An 18380-nucleotide genomic window follows, 5' to 3' on the forward strand; every position below is an offset into this window, starting at 1 on the left:
GGTCTCACTTTTCTGTTTCACGGGCTTTGACTTTCTGTGCCTGTAGTAGGCGTTATTGATTAAGAAAATACATCAGACATGCGCATGTAAAACGCTCAGAACCTCAGAGCAACAGCGTTGCGGTGGCTTGAAGCTGGGATTCTGTAAGAAGATATAGCATCACTAGAAGGTAAATTGTCGGAGCAGGAAATCACCTGTGCTTGTCTCTTCCTCATCGATGCTAAGGTAAACGTTGTACAGGCAATTTTCTCGTCTCATAGATAGCTGGTTTTTAATGTCACATTTTGTTTTTCCACCAGGTGAGGATTTATTAGGTGGTGGAAATTCTATTAGCAGGAAATTAGTCCAGTTTTGCTTTGCTAAGATGAGGCTTATAAGCATCATTGATTAAACATTAGAAGGATATGGAGCTGTTAGAGCAGGTCCAGAGGAGGGCTAAAAGGGTGCTCAGAAGACTGGAGCACCTCCCATTCGAGGACAGGCTGAGAGAGTTGGGTTTGTTCAGCCTGGGGAAGAGAAGGCTACAAGGAGACCTTATAGCGACCTCCCAGTACCTGAAAGTGGCTACAAGGAAGCTGGGGAGGGACTGTTTACAAAGGCTTGGAGTGATAGCATGAGGGGCAACAGGTATAAAGTGGAGAGGGGCAGGCTTAGACTAGACATAAGGAGGAATTTCTTCACCATGAGAGTGGTAAGGCACTGACACAGGTTGCCCAGGGAAGATGTGGCTGCCCCATACCTGGTAGTGTTCCAGGCCAGTTTGGATGGGGCCTTGGGCAGCTTGATCCAGTAGGAGGTGTACCTGCCCACGGCTTGGGGCTTGGAACTGGATGATCTTTATGGTCCCTTCCAACCCAAAACATTGTATGATTCTATGATATGGTCTTATGCATTCCCCTTCAGTTGATGTTTTGGTAGGAGATGTCTGCCGTATTCAAATTTACCGGGAGGAGGGGGCAAGAAAAGAGAGTATAAAGAGGTAGAACCACAGGCATTTTGAATATATGGGGGAATAATATACATGGAAATCTAGGCTTTATTCATTCTGCTCTTCACAGAACAATTTGGAGAATTTTCCTTGTTTTGCGGGGACAAAATTTGGCTTGCTAGGCTGGCAACAAAAGCATTCATTTAAAAGTTTGCTAAAATGCAAATGATTGTACTGGCGTTTTTATCTTGCATATGAGCAGGTGAACATGCTGCATTTTTTAATGCCAAAACCAAGTCCATTCTGGGCATTTATTTACTGTGAACGTAAAAATTTCTAAGAATGACTGAGCATATTTACTGTCATCCAGATTTGCATTTTTTTCCAGAAGTTTCCAGGCTTATTTTTGTATTATGTAAAATCCCAGACATACAGATTTCCAACAGGCCAAGCGAAAAAAAAAAATGTTGTAGCTGCCAATGACTATGGCCAATGGCAATGAGTGCTGTGCCAGTCACCAGCAGCTCTGCAGTGACAGCAGTCTTATTGGTGTCACTGCCAGTTATATAGAGAACTTTTTCTGTCCCACACTAACAGTAAACACAAAGCCTGTTCATTGCAAAATACTCTATTTTGGGCAACTTTTATTTTTACATGGTCAAAGAAGAAAAATTGATTCTTTCCTGGCATCTAGAATTTGGCAGCTCAGGCTATGGATTTCAAAGGGTAATACATTTTCTTTTTATTTGGTCTGATGAAACTTATTCTGGAAACATGGCAAGCTACTCTTACCAGAGACCCCTGGAAAAAAGGTGTCTGTCAGTGCAGTAAGACTAATGGAGCTGTGTCTTTTCACCCATTTGATTTTTCTTATGGTCGTTGCTTAGAAACACAGCAGTTAGGTAGCCTTAAGTTTTGAGTCCTCTGCAATGTTTTGTTCTTCCTTAACGGTCATGCTGGCTGAACTGTCTCTCTTAAAACAAACCCACGTAGTCTTAGTACTGAGAGATACAGTGAATTCCTCTGTTCAGTTACTGAATATCCTAGAATATGCTTACCAGTTGCAATGTAATCCTGCTCACACTTAGGCCATTTAAACTTGTGCAGTTACATTGTGTAATTGTGGTTAGCTGTAGTCAGTAGAACTACAGGTAAGTCATGCCCAAACAGAAACTTACATAAAGCAAAATTGCTTCTATTCAAAGGGACCTGATTTTCCCAATGTAAATTCTGATATGAAGTGTCACGCCTGCCAGTAGTCTCCATGCCGACTCCCTTTTACTTCTGTTTTTCACTTTTCAGTCCTAAAATGCCTTGTAAAGGTCCCATAAAGACCCAAATTTGGAGGATGTACTGTTGTTATTAGTATTATTATGAATAGGTGAGACTCCAATATGGCACACTTCATAAATTTGCTTAAACTGTCCCAAAGGAATCACAAAACTATCAACATCTTTCATAAATTAATTGACTGTTTTAGTAAGGACTGAGAGCAACGTACATGCTTTTATTATCACCAAGTTAAACCTTCTTGGCTGCAGCTTTTTATTCACTGCAGAAAACATATTAATATTCTGGTTAGGTACAGATTCAATTTCTGATGGAATAAGTAGAATATGTCAGGTACTGCAGCAGATTACTGAGATTCAGAGCACAGCACTTTGCATTTTGTTAATATCATGTAATTCCTACTGGCATTTATGCAGTTGAAACAGTGTAATGCATTTATGTCAGCATTTGTGTTAGGAAATGTAAAACAGGCATTTCAGCAAGAACACACAGGTTTTCTTTTAAATGGGAACTACATTTTTTCAGCTGTGCGATGTTTGTGGCCTGCTGCATAATAAACCATTTTTCTGATTAATATGTTAATACTGTGAACATAAAAGTCCTGGGAAATTATTTCATTGTGTGCATTTTAAAACTGCAATTGAAGTATCACATTTATCCTAACATGAAATTTCATGTGCTTATGACTTGCCACAAAACAACTAAGCATTTTACTTTTACCTTAACAGGATGACTATGCTTAGTTTTCTAAGCAGAACACTGCAACTAGCAAGATATTCGTCCAGTCTGGTGGGGAGACAACTCTGTTCAGCCAGTGCAAATAAGCCAGTGTTGACTTTATTCACGAAGGTAAAAGTTGTTTGTTGAATAAAGCTAGGCAAGACTAGGTATTTATGATAGAATCATGGAATGGTTTGGATTGGAAGGGGCCTTAAAAATCATCTAGTTCCAACCCCCCTGCTCTGGGCAGGGACACCTCCCACCAGATCAGGCTGCCCAAGGCCCCATCCAACCTGGCCTTGCCCCCTTCAGGGATGGGGCAGCCACAGCTTCCCTGGGCAACCTGGGCCAGTGTCTCACCGCCCTCATCTTGAAGAATTTCTGCGTAATGTCTAGTCTAATTCTTTCCACTTTGAAGCCATTCCCCCTCATTCTATCCCTACATGCCCTTGTAAAAAGACCCTCCCCAGCTTTCTTTTACACCCCCTTCAGGTACTGAAAGATCCCTATAAGGTCCCCTTGGAGCCTTCTCTTCTCCAGACTGAACAACCCCACTCTCTCAGCCTGGCCTCACAGGAGAGGTGCTCCAGCACCTGATTGTCTTTGTGGCCCTCCTCTGGACACGGTACTCCAGTAGGGATCTCCTGAGAGGAGTAGAGCAGGAGAATCACTTCCCTTGACCTGCTGGTCATGCTTCTATTGATGCAGCCCAGAATATGATTGGCCTTCTGGGCTGCAAGCACATATTGACAGCTTATATCGAACATCTTTATCAGTGAGCACCCCCAAGTCTTTCTCAGCATGGCTGCTTTCAATCACATCGTTCCCCAGCCTGTATTGAAACCATGGATTGCCCCAACCCAGGGGTAGGACCTTGCACTTGGGCTTGTTGAACCTCATGAGATTCACACAGGCCCACTTCTCTAGCTTGTCTGGGTGCCTCTGGATAACATCCCATCCTTCTGGCATGACAACCGCACCACTCAGCTTGGTGTCATCTGCAAACTTGCTGAGGGTGCATGCAAACTCACTGTCTATATTATCAATGAAATTTGTCAGCTTTGATATCCATGAATGCCAGATGACATGGCTTGGCCAACGCTTTTTGTCCCTTCAGATCTGTGTAGTGTTGGGCGTTTTACTTTGAGGGTATCTTTTATGTCACCCTTTACATCACAGTCTCATTGTAGCAAGCAAGTAGCTACAACCAGCAGTGTAACATTTCAAGATAGTTGTGTCTCAGTGACACTAGAGCTCATTTACTAGTTGAAAATTGTTCTCTTGCTGGAAGCGTTCCGCTGTGGAAATGGAGAGCAAAGGTGAGATTTTAATTCACAATCTGCCCAAGACAAGAATCAACAGCCAAAGCAGGCTTTTCAAAGCACTGATGTTTCATTCCAACACTATGAGACTGAAAATATATCCAGTTAGTGTTGCTAGCTCATGAAGAAAAAGTAGATTGTGCTTACACTCTCTTTGCTTTATTGTCTGTGTAACTCTAGCAGTAATTAAATGCAGGCAAAGGTTTGTCTGTGACTTGAGCAGACAGGATTCTTAAGCATATTTAGGGAGCACAAGCGTGCGTGTTTAGTTGTGATGAACAGGAATCACAGAACCATCACAGAATCATTAAGGGTGAAAAAGACTTCTAAAATCATCAAGTCATTGTGAACTGCACTGTTGTGCAGAATTCATTCCATGAATTGTCATCAAGAGCCAGTGTTGTCTGCACAGGTCTTCTGCACTTTTAGATAGGATGGCGTAAGGTTTATGTAGCCTTCAAGAGTAGAACAACTAGAAATGCAAAGCACTTCCCCAGCACCCAGGTTTAATTGACTGGCCTGTAGTTTCCTGGATCCTCCTTCCAGCCCTCTTCTAAATGGTTGTAACATCAGCCAGCCTCCAGTCAGGTGGAACTTCCCCAGTCAGCCAGGACTGCTGGTAGATGATGGAAAGGGGTTTGGCAAGTACTTCTGTCAGCTTCCTTAATACCCTTGGGTGTATCCCATCTGGCCCCATAGACTTATGAATGTCTGATTGGCCAAGGAGGTCTCTAAACATTTCCTCATGGATCATGGGAGCTTTATTCTACTCCTGCTCCCTGTCTTCTGGCTTGTGAGGCTGAGAACCCAGAAAACATCATAGAGCTCTCCACAGGCCATGGGGAACTGAGTACGTCTTACTTGAACTGCAAGAAGGCTGACCTCTTGCAAAACTGATGTGCAGGATTCTGGAATGTTTCTTTCAGTCACCAGTATCTGATATATCAGGCCATCCAAAAGTGACAAGAGCTAGCAAGAGTGCAGCACTGTTGGTCTTTGGCATCTTGCATAGGTTTTCAGAGCATTAGGATTTGTCTGTGTGGGAAGGACAATTTAGATTATATCTGAATTCAAGGAGTATTTAATCCAAATTAATTCACATGCAGGAAAGAGTAAGTTACTGTTTCAGATTATTTCCATATTTAAACAAGCCCTAGGGATTTTTAAAGTGGAAGGGAGAGGAGGAGGTCTTTTCCAGCCGTGAGAGGCGTTTCATGGCAGGGGAACAGAACCATCATCTTCACAGTTGTATACTCTGCTATGTCAGTTATAGGTGAAGTTCCGTCATTACAAATGCTGAAGCAACATGCCTTTATATGAGTCGTGTTCAGGTACGCACTGCTCTAATGGTAATAGTGCATGTCAGCTATATAACTGTAGTGGAGGACTAGGGAATTTTCAAAAAATGAGTGGTTTTCTTTGACCCTATCACACATTGAAGCACTGCAGCTGTGTGCCAGTTCTCCCTGTTGGATGTTACTGTCCTGGCTTTGCAGGTTGGAGGATCGTACTTAATTCCTTTCAGGCAAAGTCAGCCAGGTTACGTTAAGTCATCTTTTGCTATTTTAACTGACCCAAGTGACTTAAACTGAAACATATTAGAAATTACTCATGACTTCCTCATTCCCCTTCTATAAAGAGAATTTTTTTATCGAGAGTGGTACACACAGTTTTTTTCAGCTGGTGATGGCAATGCTTTTTGTATTCGTCGCTGCTGACCAGAAGAGGGGATGTGTAGTTTACTGTATGCTTTAAATTGTTCTGAATATTTTCTTCTAGAAACCGTGCCCTCTGTGTGATGAAGCAAAGGAAGTGCTCAAGCCATATAAGAGGAGGGTAATGTATTGCAGTATTACGTACATTTTCTATATAGAAAGAACTGTTAATCAGGATTCTTCCTTTGTAAAAGAAAATTGCTTGGATTTATTTGTATGTGTTATTCTTTCATGGATGACCTCTTCAAGACAATTTCAGCACCAATTTCCATAAACCTCATTATCCAAAAGCATTTTCTGACAATGCTATTCAAACATGTATTGGCAAACTAAAATAACAAATACTTTGTTGCAATAGTTTTTAAACCCCCTGCTTTTGTAAACACTATTGTCTCCTCTGATAGAGGAGTTTGCAGCTTTTATGAGGCAAGTAATGATATCATTTGGGAAGGATGTTAGTAAGTGGGGCTTCAAATATTTGAACTATTTGTGATTGCAGTTTTTCACATTCTTCAAATGAGTTTTAATCTCTTTCTAGAAGGAAGAAACTGTTAATAGAAGCATTAAGAGGTTTTGCACTCCACGGTCTAAAAGGCAGCTGTTGTGTTGCCAGCTACATACTTGTGGCTGGTGCTCACAGGACAGTGGTTCTGCAGAGAGGATGAAGAATATCATCCTGGACTAGGGAGAGAGTCCTTTGTAGACACAGAGACAAGGATTGTGGCTACATATATTTTGAATCCACAGAATGGGAAGTTGTCTAAAACATGGAAGAATAAATCCAAAAGCACCAAGAAAACAGCTTTGCATTTCTGAAAAATACATTGATCAAAAGACAAGCAGGTATTATTTGCCAGTGTCCAGTAGGTCCTAACATATTCCTTTTCTGTCACAGTTTATTTTGCAGGAGGTGGATATTACCCTTTCAGAGAACTCAGTGTGGTACGATAAATACAAGTATGACATACCTGTTTTTCATTTAAATGGGAAGTTCCTAATGAAGCATCGAGTAGATGTTCAAAAGTTTGAGGACCAGCTTATGAAGCTGGAGTTGAAAAATGATGAAAGCCAGTGAAGAAAATTCAGCTGCGTCGGTGTGGTTCTGAAAGGAGTGTGCAACATAAATTGTGTGAAAAGGCAGTATTCATTATGTGGCCTCAGGTTTCTTAGAACGTATGGTACCAGTTTTGATCATCAAGCCCAGATGCACCAGTAGCAACCTTTTCTGTACCATAGTTTGCTGCTGTCTTAGACTGGCTTTTCACTGGCAAAGTAAATGCGGCTCCATAACAGCAGATTACGTGTTTGTATGGCAAGGTTTTGGTAGCCTGGGAGCTACAGGGGCAGCTTCTGTGAGAAGCTGCTGGAAGCGTCCACTATGGCTAATAGAGCCAATGCCAGCTGGCTGCAAGCAGGACCTGCCACTGGCCCAGGCTGAAGCATTCAGCAGTGGTGGCATCGCCTCTCTGAAAACATACTGAATATTGAAGAATATTACCTGGGCAATTGCAGCTGGAGAGGGGAGTGAGAATACGTGAGAGAAACAAGTCTGCAGACACCAAGGTCAGTAAAGAAGGAGGGGTGCTTCAGGTGCTGGAGCAGAAAGCCTGTGGTGAAGACCATGGTGAAGCAGGCTGTCCCTCTGCAGCTCATGGAGATTAATGGCGGAGCAGATATCCACATGCAGTCTGTGGAGGCCCTCACACCAGAGAGGGTAGATGTGTCTGAGCGAGGCTGTGACCCTATGGCAAGCCTGTGCTGGAGAAGGTGCCGGGAGAGAGGGGCCCATGCTGGAGCAACTTTGCTGGCAGGACTTGCAGCCTTGTGGGGGACCCACATTGGAGCAGTCCAGTCCTGAAGGACTGCACTCCATGGAAGGGACCCACGCTGGGACAGTCTGTGAAGAACTGTAGTGCATGGAGGCATTCGTGGTGGAGAAGATCTTTCCCATGGGAGGAAGCCCACACTGGAGCAGGGGAAGAATGTGAGGAGTCCTGCCCCTGAGGAAACAACATGTAATGAACTGATGACAACCTCCATTCCCCTTCCCCTTGTGCTGCTGGAGGGGGTAGGCAGAGATAATTGGGAGTAAAGTTAAGACTGAGAAGAAGGGAAGGGTGGAGGGAAGATGTTATTAAAATTTGGTTTTATTTATCATTATACTCTCATTTGATCAGTAATTACTAAAAGTAGTTTCCCCAAGTTGAGTCTGTTTTGCCTGTGACAATGGTTGGTGAATGATCTCTCCCTGTCCTTATCTGAACCCATGTGTCCTTCATTACATTTTCTCTCCCCTGCCCAAGCTGAGGAGGGGAGTGATAGAGTGGCTGTAGTGGGCAACTGGTGTCTAGCCACAGTCAAACTACCACAGTGTTTCCAGATTGTAGGTAGGGGTAGGCTGTAGGTCTGTAAGAGACTTCCTTGAAGAATTCTAGGAGTCCATCCTAAGTGCTTATTTAAAATGAAAAGGGCATTTACTGTAAGAGAAAAGGACACTAGATTAAAGACAGCACACTCTCACTGAAGCAGGAGTAGTATCTATAGAACAATCATCACAATGCTCCATCACATTCCTGTGAAGCTGCTGGGCCTTTGATACCCAAATCTGAATTCTTGCAGACCAAGACCGAAACTGTGAGATACACCGAGTAGGAAAGTTTCAGCAATTAGGGAACTGTAAATGAATACTAACTTGTGCTGCTGTAGCAAAAGGCATAGTAAGAATAACAAAAACACCTTCTGCACTCTACTCTTGCCTCTCATAACATTTCAGATAAAATTATAGTTCTTTGTCTTTATTTATCTTCAGGTAATACGTGACATGTGCCCAGAATATCCAGAGGGTAAAAAAAGTTCCTCCAAGAGACAAATATTCTCACTGTCTGTCTTGTCTGTGGAATGCACTGCAGGGACTGAGGGCACTCCAGATCTTTGGCATTTTTCCTTGGTGTTGCCTTCTGGAGTATATACAGTTGATCTCTGTGCACAGAATACAAAATAAATCCCCTCCAGTAATACATAAGCACAAATCTTAACTACAATGATACACAACTACACCCACTGCTTCTGGGGTGAAGATGAAAGAACAACTTGTGACATACATTACTGGAATGCACCTAGATAAAATTGTGTTGAAGACACGTAACACTTGTCAGCTTTAACTCGGGGCCTTGCCGTATGCCATCCATTTCAAGCCTGTCTCCTAAAGAAATGAGTTTTGGACCACGTAATCTTGTGTGAGCCCAGTACTCTTTCTTCCTTTTTCCCCTTCCTCTCTGATGATTTTCCAGAAATGTTTAACCCAGGTATGTGTTCAACAAAATGATCCGGCTGGTTTTTTTGGTTGTTCTTGGGTGTTTTTTTCAGCTCTAGATGCATATTTAAGGTATTACTCTAAGGGATGAGGCATCCATTGCAAGAAGGTCTCCATGTTGGTAAGGGTTGTCACTGCAACCTGTTTGCGAGGCTAAATCCCTAGTGACTTTATTAATGTTCCTACTCCAGTGAACATTTCTGTATACTTTAACTCACCTGCTGTCTGCCAAATGACTCCAGGAACCAGTGCTGGGCCTTCTGCTTTTAGTTCAATACAGAGGTAGTACCTGTTTGCAGCTTCTGTTTTTACCTGGAAGACCGCCTGTGTCACTGAGAAAAACACACAGCCAGGTGCAAACACAGGTGGGTTGGGTTTTTTTTGCTTCACTGACGGGAAAGCAGTCTAAAGGCAAAACACTTACATGATTAGGTTCTAGCAAACCTATTAGGTTTCTAGCAAAATGTAAGTATATTTTAGTGTTTTAATGTTCAGTTGTATCAAGAGAACTTGGCAGTTCTGCAAAAACATAGCAAAATAGATACTGACTTTGACCTGTGTTCATTTATTTTTGTACAAAGAGAGCAAGGTTGAATTATAGACTCCTAGAATAGTTTGGGTTGAAAAAGACCATAAAGATTATTTAGTTCCAACTCCTCTGCCACGATCAGGAACATGTCCCGCTAGATCAGGCTGTCTACAATTATACAAATTAAACACACATACGAGATCTCTGAAGGAAATATTCAAGGACTAAGGCTGAGGTTACCAGTGGGACAGACAGGTCTTCACTAGTTTCACTGTTAGGAATGATGGCCGGAGGGTGGTCTTTACTTGAGGAAGGACATGAAATGAAGAACTGTAATTAAACCAACAGAAATATTATCCTTCAGGTTTCCTTTAGGTTATTCATTGCTATCTTAGGAACAGAGCGGTCATATTGGGTATAGTTTTAACCACATTTCAGCACTTGGATGTTTGATGATGTGATTGAGAACTGCCCTGCAGAGAAGGACTTCAGGGTGCTGATCGATGAGAAGCTTCATATGAGCTAGCAATGTGTGCTCGCAGCCCAGAAGGCCAAACGTATCTTGAGCTGCATCAAAAGAAGCCTGGCCAGGATGTTGAGGGAGGTGATTCTGCCCCTCTCTTCCTCTCTTGTGAGACCTCATCTGGAGTACTGTGTCCAGTTCTGAAATCCTCAGCATAAGAAGGATATGGAACTGTTGGAAGGTGTCCAGAGGAGGGCTACAAAGACCATCAGAGGGCTGGAGCACCTCCCCTACGAGAACAGGCTGAGAGAGTTGGGCTTGTTCGGTCTGAAGAAGACAAGACAAGGCTCTGAGGAGACCTTATAGCAACATTCCAGTACCTGAAAGGGCTACAAGAAAGCTGGGGAGGGACTGTTCATAAATGCTTGTAGTTATAGGACAAAGGAGAATGGATTATAAACAGGAGAGGGGCAGATTTAGACATAAGGATTTAGGCATAAAGAAGAATTACTTCACCATGACAGTGGTGAGACACTGGCACACGTTGCCCAGAGAGGATGTGGCCGCCCCATCCCTGCAGGTGTTCCAGGCCAGGTTGGATGGGACCTTGGGCAGCCTGGTCTGGTGGGAGGTGTCCCTGCCCATGGCAAGGGGGTTGAAACTGGGTGATATTTAAGGTCCCTTCCAAACCAAACTATTCTATGTTTCTGTGATTCTATGATTCACTGACAACACAAGCATCATAGTTGCAAACGTGCTTCAGAAAAGCTTGTTTCTCCCAAACTAGAGATGGCTATGGTGAGGTTTAACTTCATTGTGACAAGATTCTGATGAATCGTTTTCCATGTTGTACTTGTCTGGTCTCAAAACATTTGGGTCCACACGGGTGGTGCGGCAGGCGGGGGTTGGGGGCCGTGGGATTGGCAGCATCAGCCCTCGGGGACAGCTGTGCTCCTGGACCTGGTCACCTCCATTGCCGCCCCACAGCCCTTCTGCAGGAAGAATGCCACAAGAGGGAAAGCAGTGGCTGCAGAAAGCGGGGGGGGAGACACATCGTCTTCCCGTGACCAGGAGGAGGAGGAAGAGGAGGAAGGAAGGAAGACAAGGCATGGTAGCGTGGGTCACTCAGGTGTTGGTGGCTTCTGGTCATGGCTTTTCTTATGTTGTTTCTTTGGTTTGTGTTTTGGAAGGACAGCTGAGGGTCTGGGTAGGTGAAGTTAAGTGTATTCACAAATGAAAATTCCAGGTTCTGAGAGTACGTTGTGTATACGGAGATTAATTGCTATTCCCCCTGCCATAAAGTCTGAAGAAATCTCAATTTTGGCTGAAAAAGTCTTAGCCTAGAGTAGTCATTTTGACCTGGACATTTTAATTATTGGAATTGTTGATTTTTTCCTAATGATAGAGGTAAAATTAGACTGCCACAAAAGGAAAATAAAAGACAAGAAACACAATATCTTTCTGTTGTGGAGGTTGTGACAAACCCTGGACATTTCTGAGACTCAGCCTTAGAGTTTTTCATGCCTTTTTTGCCTTTTTTTTTCTCCTTTCCCTGTTAATAGCCAAAGTTCATGACTCTTTGCGGCTATGAGAGATTATGAAACTGCTCAGCAATAATTCCCACATCTGTCAAGGAAGTTTCACTTTTTATGTCAGCATATTTTTAAACTTCATGTTAACTTTGTGTTGGACTCATCTTTAGATGCAGGCTCTTGATAGCACATGCTGGTAGTATGCTGAGTGATGTCTCAGCTCTATACAGAGTAATCTAGCCATTTCAAAGTCTTGCAGTCAGTGAGAGCAGAAAATATCTATTAGAAATGTCTGGGTTTGGCAAGGTTATTTATAGCTCATCCAATGTCCGTGGAGATAAACGCAAAACCTCTCATTTCTGACTCATGACCATGGGGAAGAGCAACCAAGCAAGCAAAAAAATTGTCTCCTTGATTTTTTTTTATTTTCCATGTTTTCTTCTCCTGTTTCTCATGCATTCTGGGCTGCCCCCGACAAGGCAGTGGTATTTGTTTGGCAGGACTCTGCCAGAGGGCTGTAATATATAGCTGCTGTTACCTCTTTAATCTTCAACAGCATATGAAATGATGATCAGAGGGCTGGAGCATCTCCCATACGAGGACAGGCTGAGAGAGTTGGGCTTGTTCAGCCTGGAGAAAAGAAGGCTCTAGGGAGACCTTATAGTGACCTTCCAGTACCTGAAGGGGTTACAAGAAAGATGGTAAGGGACATTTTACAAAGGTTTGTAGTGATAGGAAGAGGGGGAATGACTTTAAATTGGAGAGGGGCAGGTTTAGACTAGACATAAGGAGGAATTTCTCCACCATGAGGGTGGTGAGGCACTGGCACAGGTTGCCCAGGGAAGCTGTGGCTGCCCCATCCCTTCAGGTGTTCAGGGCCAGGCTGGATGGGGCTTTGGGCAGCCTGGGCTGGTGGGAGGTGTCCCTGCCCATGGCAGGGGGGTGGGTTGGAATTAGGGCCCTCTCAACCCAAACATTTGATTAGTTTTTTCTCTACATGCCCTGATAGAGGGGTTGTTTTTGCCAACCTTCTGAATGGATTTATTCACAGACTGTCCTTGATTGAATGACTTACTACCCTAAAGATGACTCCATCTAGCTAGAGCAAGCCCAGAAGGTCCATTGTGGGCGTCCTTCATTTAAATTAGAACATAGATATAGACTGAGGAAAAGTAGGTTAGAGCATTTCAAAGGTAGACACAGCACATTTCTGATGCTAAGGGGATGGTTTTTTTTCCTTCTGGAAGCTGGTGGGAAGAAATATTGCTGCTGCTTTGAGCTACAGTGTAAAAGGGAGGAAAAGTATTAATGACACTGTGCAGGAAGGCTTGTCATAAAATCGAAGTACTGAATATCACCAAAGTGATAATACAAAGTAAACTGCTTATCAAGGAATTCTCACCTTGTCCATTTGTCATCCTCACTGTGTCAGTCCTCTCAGTGCTGTGCTATAGTTATTCCTCACTTCTTTTACTATGACACACCTCTTCCCCACAGCACAGTGTCTTATATCTGTCTTCTGATTACCAAATCTGTTTGACATGAATATAGAACAGCAGGGAGGGGAAAAGAGCTAGCATCTCTCTGCTCTCAGTTAAGCTTTGTGCAAGGCACTGTAGACCAGAATTAATAATTAATTCCAATTATATTTTCTGTCTCAGAAATATTGATGAACTTTCAATTCAAGACTGATGCCGATCCAACTTCTTTTTTATTTTCCACTGCAGCAGAAAAGCCAACAATGCTCTTAAATACATGCCTATTTATAACCCTGCCAGCAGTCCCTTTTCCTTAATTCAGCTGAATGGCCTAGGGTGGCCAAGGGCAATCTAATAAGAAATTCTGGCTGACCTGTTGTAGTTTTGTAGTTGTTGTAGTTTTGTTGGGATTTTGACGGATGAAGAGGGAAGGAGAGATGGAGCAGCTATTTCTTCCTAAAGACTAGCATAACTCTGCCACAGCCCTCCTGGGCAGACTCTTGAAATGGAGATTCTTATGTTAAAAATTCGTATGTGTTTGTACTTGCTTCCAGCCTAAAATTAAATGCTTCAGGGGAAAAATTTTTTTTTAAAAAGTCCCCTTGGAAGCATCAGAACATTTTATTTTAGTATTTCTAAGGTTAAATAATATTTAGTTTCCAAATATTGTGCTTGAGTTCAGAATTAATCCCAACACAAATCTGTCTCAGCCTGACATCCTTGGTTTTTCGAGTACCCTTTGTGTCCTCTCCTGGCAGAGCTTCTTCTCCCATGGGACACTGGAAGCTCAGAGGTTCTCACAGATTCATGGCTCCCAGAAACTAAATGCTTAGATTCAGATTAAGACTCAAGACAAAATGCCTCAGTATCTATTTCCCAATATAAGGGTGTGTTCTGTGGGTGGAATTCATGTTGAAATTTTCTGACATGAGACTCATTCACGCAAAATAGTTTTTCACCAAGGCTTATTTAATTCCATCAAAAAATCTGAGGAACAGCATTTAAAGACAAAAAAAAACCCAACTCAAAATAATATTCACTCAGCACTTAATTGTAACAAAACCACGTGTTAAATCTGTCTAAGGCGTGTTCTGACCTGGAGTATGTCTATATTCCCAGGCTTGGCACTTCAAAATAATTCCATGCTTCCTTGTCTTCATGTTTTTTTCTGCCCTGAACTGTTGTACTTTTCTGTTTTTCCATTTTGCTGGTATTTATCTCACACTCTTTCTTTCTTTCTTTGCTAGCCTTCTTAAATGTAGGTTGTAGAACAAGTATATTTTACAGCATCATCATTCTGCTATTTTGTTTTCCCTTTCCCCGCTCTTCTCTTATCAGAGTCAACCTGCACACTCTAAACAATTCAGGACAAGGATTTTAATCACACTCTTGTGTTTGTACAGTGCCTGTTGCTGTAGGTCCCCGTGTTTGGACATCAGCACCACTACTGTAGTAATCATGGTTGTATCTTTGATTATTGCAGAGAGAAGTTAAGGAAATAAACTTCCATGGTTCATGTGTGTTTTCTATATTTCCCCCTCATTTACAATTTGTTATGAATTGTGTCCACTTCTTAGCAGTGTGTTTTATGTGAGGAACAACCGAAAAAAAGGCTTTATTATGTGGAGAAGCAGCAAACACAGAGCATGTTGTGCTTGGGACTATTAAATTGTACAGAGAGCTTTCCAATGCCCAAGAAATTTGTACTTGCAAGATGTGAAACAGGAATAAAATAATTTCTCTAAAAATCATGAATTGACTCTTCTACATTGCAACAGAGGTGAGCTTCTGGGAGTGGGAAACATGCTTCCTGAGCTGCCTACATGGGGGACATTTTCCTCTGCTGTAGAGAGACATATACAAGATGTAAACTGATGTAGAAACGAGTGGAATATACTTATATCGTGAGAACAAAGGGCTGTTCCTTAATGCATTCCCTGAAACCTTCCTTATTGTGCTGTGGTGGAGCCATTCCTGAAGCTTTGTGGAAATCTGAATGGAGCGTGTGCTGAACTTCACAAACTCAGAGCATGGAGCTGTCCTCTCCCTGTGAGCCAAGGGAGTCTTCAAACATCCTCCTGCTCCAGGGCACCTGCACCACAGCTGCCTAGAAGACTCTCCTTCCTTTCTGCCAGGTACTCAGTGGAGCTGAAACAAACCTGCTATTCCTGAGGCTTTGCACATGCTAGAGGACTTGCAGCATTGCTTGTAAGAAACAGGCTGGCCTCTTGTAAATGGGAAGGAGCCTTCTCAAAGGAGCTGATCTGGAGAAACAGGCCAGGATTAATGCTTAGCTGGCTTAGTGCTGGGCTGGCTCAGAGAAGTAAGCCAGCAGAAAACTGTAGTATATCTTCTGGTAGGACTAATTTGGGTGTAACTCTGCACCTAGGTCTGGATCACTGTCAGTTACCAGTGAAGAGAGGGAACAAGAATCAGTGCTGTGGTTAAAGTGGAGAAGGAATGTGGTCTTAGCAGTGTTGTAATATGTCTTAAATGGGGGAACTGTAGCCTGTGAGCTTTGCTGAATGTCAGCTAGAACATTTTTTCTCCTGTAACCATGGCACCTCAATTGCTAGCTGCACCTTCCTATACTTATCTTTGTCCTCTCAGCAGTGACATTACTTAGAGTTGTGCTGGTACATGCCAACAAATAGAAAGTCTATTAGCAAATTCACATTGCCCAATGCAGTGTAATGGCTAATATCATCCGTACGGCATTCATGGATAAGGCAACTAACAACCTGACTGCAGAAGCTTAATGAGCCTTGCCATTTTCAATTAGCTAGAGAAAGCAAGACAGAGAGATGACAGTCTCATAGCTGCTATGCAGAGGTTGCCTAGCTCTATGAAAAGCAGCTATTTAATGAAGTTGAACAAACTTAGGCCCTGGGTTTGAGTTAGGCTGGAAGTAACAGTGGTGTGTACGTGAGTTCCTGAGTTGTTCCTCAGGCTGGTTATATTTTATCTAAATAGGACTTTATTTGCTGGTGTAAAACACACTTGCTTAAAGTCTTCTACAAGTCCAGTGTGCCTATTAGACCAGTGAGTATGGACACATCCTGAGGTACAGGCAAATGTCTGCTCACTCTTCCTATGCCCAGAGCAGCAGAGAGAAGCCAGCTCTATTTCAAAAGCTGTATTGCTTTGCTGTCATGCTATTTACCCACATATAATGGGTCTCCAGGCTATATTTAGGGAGTTTTTTGCAAGTAGGAGCAAAATTGTTCTGCCTCTACTGCAGGATACATTACAGTTATTACTTCATATATGCACATGTGCCAAAAACCAGTCATCCAGTTCTGGCTTAGCTGGAACATTAGCTAGGTTGAGCTTCCTCTTTGCCTACAAAAGCTTGTGTAAACACACCCTATTTTGGCATCATCCCTGCTGCAGTGTCCCATGCTAACTCCAGACTGGAGCTTTTCCAGGCTCCAGAAACATCATCGTGACAAGCAGGTATGTGTGTGCCCGCAAAGACCAACCTACAGCTGCAAAGTGTATGGCATTTACCCTTTGGGGAGCACAGAGCCTTACACACATGGCTTATGTGTGATGTCACGTCTGACTGGTCTAATGAAACATACAATAAAGGGGTGAGTCAAAAGGTCGCCGTGGCCATAGGCAGGAGAACTCACCATTTTAACTCTAGGTGAAATGCAATCTTCACATGCTGGATCTATAAAAGAAGATTGATGACATGCCCAGTAACATGCGCATGTTAGCACAACATTGAAATATGTAGGCAGAGACCTACTGTTGTCAAAGCAGCCATCAAAATGCCTGCAGTGAACTCCCCTTCATGAACACAAATGTTGATGTGCCTCTGCACCTGGAGCAGCGGGAATGGACAAAGCCATTAAGCCAGACTGAAGCATTTTTCTGGGCCTTGTCCCAGTCCACATAAGTTACTCTGCTGTTCCCTTTTTCCTTGGGTTATTTCACCATTCCTTGTTGGTTTGCTGCTGCCAGTGAGATCCTTATAAACTGTTCTTTTAAAATGGGCCACAATTGTGTAAATGTTACTTGATACAGAGATGTTGTAACAATTCCCATCTAACAGCAATGCATTTGTTATGTTTTGTTCTGAGAAGTGCAGATTACTAACATGCTTGTTTCCTGAACAACCAGCTTCCTCTTCTAGTTGTCACTCAATTTGATTTCCTTATGCCGTGAATAATCATTAACAATATCAGGCTTATTTCTGCTGGTGGAACATGGGGCTTGACATCATGATATCTCAAAATAAACAGAAAGGATGAGAGTTCTAATAGATTATGGCCAAAAAAATTGTAACCAGTATGGACTGACAAAGAAAATTAGGCATACTTGATAGGAGTGATAGTAAAAGACTCTACAGTTTATCAGTCTTCAAATTCAGTGTTTCTGTAGATGGTGGCTATGAACAAATCTATCCTTGATAGCTGGCAGGTGGTAATATAGAACCAAAGAATCATAGAAGCATAGGATAGTTATGGTTGGAAGGGACCTTATAGATCACCTAGTTCCACCCCCCTGCCATGGGCAGGGACATCCCACTAGATCAGGCTGCCCAAGGCCTGATTGGATAGGTAGGGAAGGAGAGACAGCGGGTTGGCTCTGTATGTTAGAGAGGGGGTTGATTGAATGGAAGTCAATAATTATGATGATAAGGTTGAGTGCATATGGGTAAGCGTTGGGGGGAAGGCCAACAAGGCAGAAATCCTACCGAGAGTCTATTACAGACCACCCAACAAGGGTGAAACAGTAGATGGAGCAATCTACAGGTGGCTGGCAGAACTCCCACTGTCACTACCCCTTGTTCACATGGGGGATTTCAGCTTGGAAATATAACACAGTAGAGAGGAAACAGGCAAGAATGTTTCTGGAGTGTGTGAAAGATAGCATCCAAATGCAGCTCGTAAGTTGGAGGTGGCTAGCTTAACCTGCTGTTTACAAACAGAGAAGGACTGGTTGGAGATACGGTGTCTGAGGCCACCTTGGGATTAGCAGCCTTGAAATGATAGAGTTCTCAATTCTTGGTGAAGTAAGAATTGAGGTCAGTAAAACCACTGTCATGGATTTCCAGAGGGCAGACTTTGGCCCGTTCAAGA

General features: G+C 42.9%; 3 protein-coding genes across 4 annotated transcripts in view; all 3 read left to right on the forward strand.

Moving 5' to 3' along the window:
• PHAX (phosphorylated adaptor for RNA export) overlaps positions 1-18380 on the forward strand; it is a 294590-nt gene that overhangs the window by 152383 nt on the left and 123827 nt on the right. The gene's annotated exons all lie outside the window — the stretch shown is intronic.
• Positions 1-18380, forward strand: part of MEGF10 (multiple EGF like domains 10) — a 186336-nt gene that overhangs the window by 83143 nt on the left and 84813 nt on the right. The gene's annotated exons all lie outside the window — the stretch shown is intronic.
• Positions 61-8114, forward strand: CZH5orf63 (chromosome Z C5orf63 homolog). The gene is made up of 4 exons (XM_069880328.1): positions 61-169; positions 2947-3067; positions 6040-6096; positions 6871-8114. Exons 2-4 carry the CDS (start codon positions 2948-2950, stop codon positions 7048-7050), a joined length of 357 nt encoding a protein of 118 aa, XP_069736429.1. The 5' UTR covers positions 61-169; position 2947; the 3' UTR covers positions 7051-8114.

The sequence above is a fragment of the Phaenicophaeus curvirostris genome, chromosome Z (assembly GCF_032191515.1).
Source record: "Phaenicophaeus curvirostris isolate KB17595 chromosome Z, BPBGC_Pcur_1.0, whole genome shotgun sequence".
In the NCBI taxonomy this organism is placed as follows: domain Eukaryota; kingdom Metazoa; phylum Chordata; class Aves; order Cuculiformes; family Cuculidae; genus Phaenicophaeus; species Phaenicophaeus curvirostris.

Excerpts from the sequence above, each read along its gene's own strand:
- CZH5orf63 (XM_069880328.1), top strand. The coding sequence starts at position 2,948 with ATGACTATGCTTAGTTTTCTAAGCAGAACACTGCAACTAGCAAGATAT. Across the intron at positions 3,068-6,039 it reads TGTTGACTTTATTCACGAAG|AAACCGTGCCCTCTGTGTGA; the intron begins GTAAAAGTTGTT and ends ATTTTCTTCTAG. Across the intron at positions 6,097-6,870 it reads TCAAGCCATATAAGAGGAGG|TTTATTTTGCAGGAGGTGGA; the intron begins GTAATGTATTGC and ends TTTCTGTCACAG.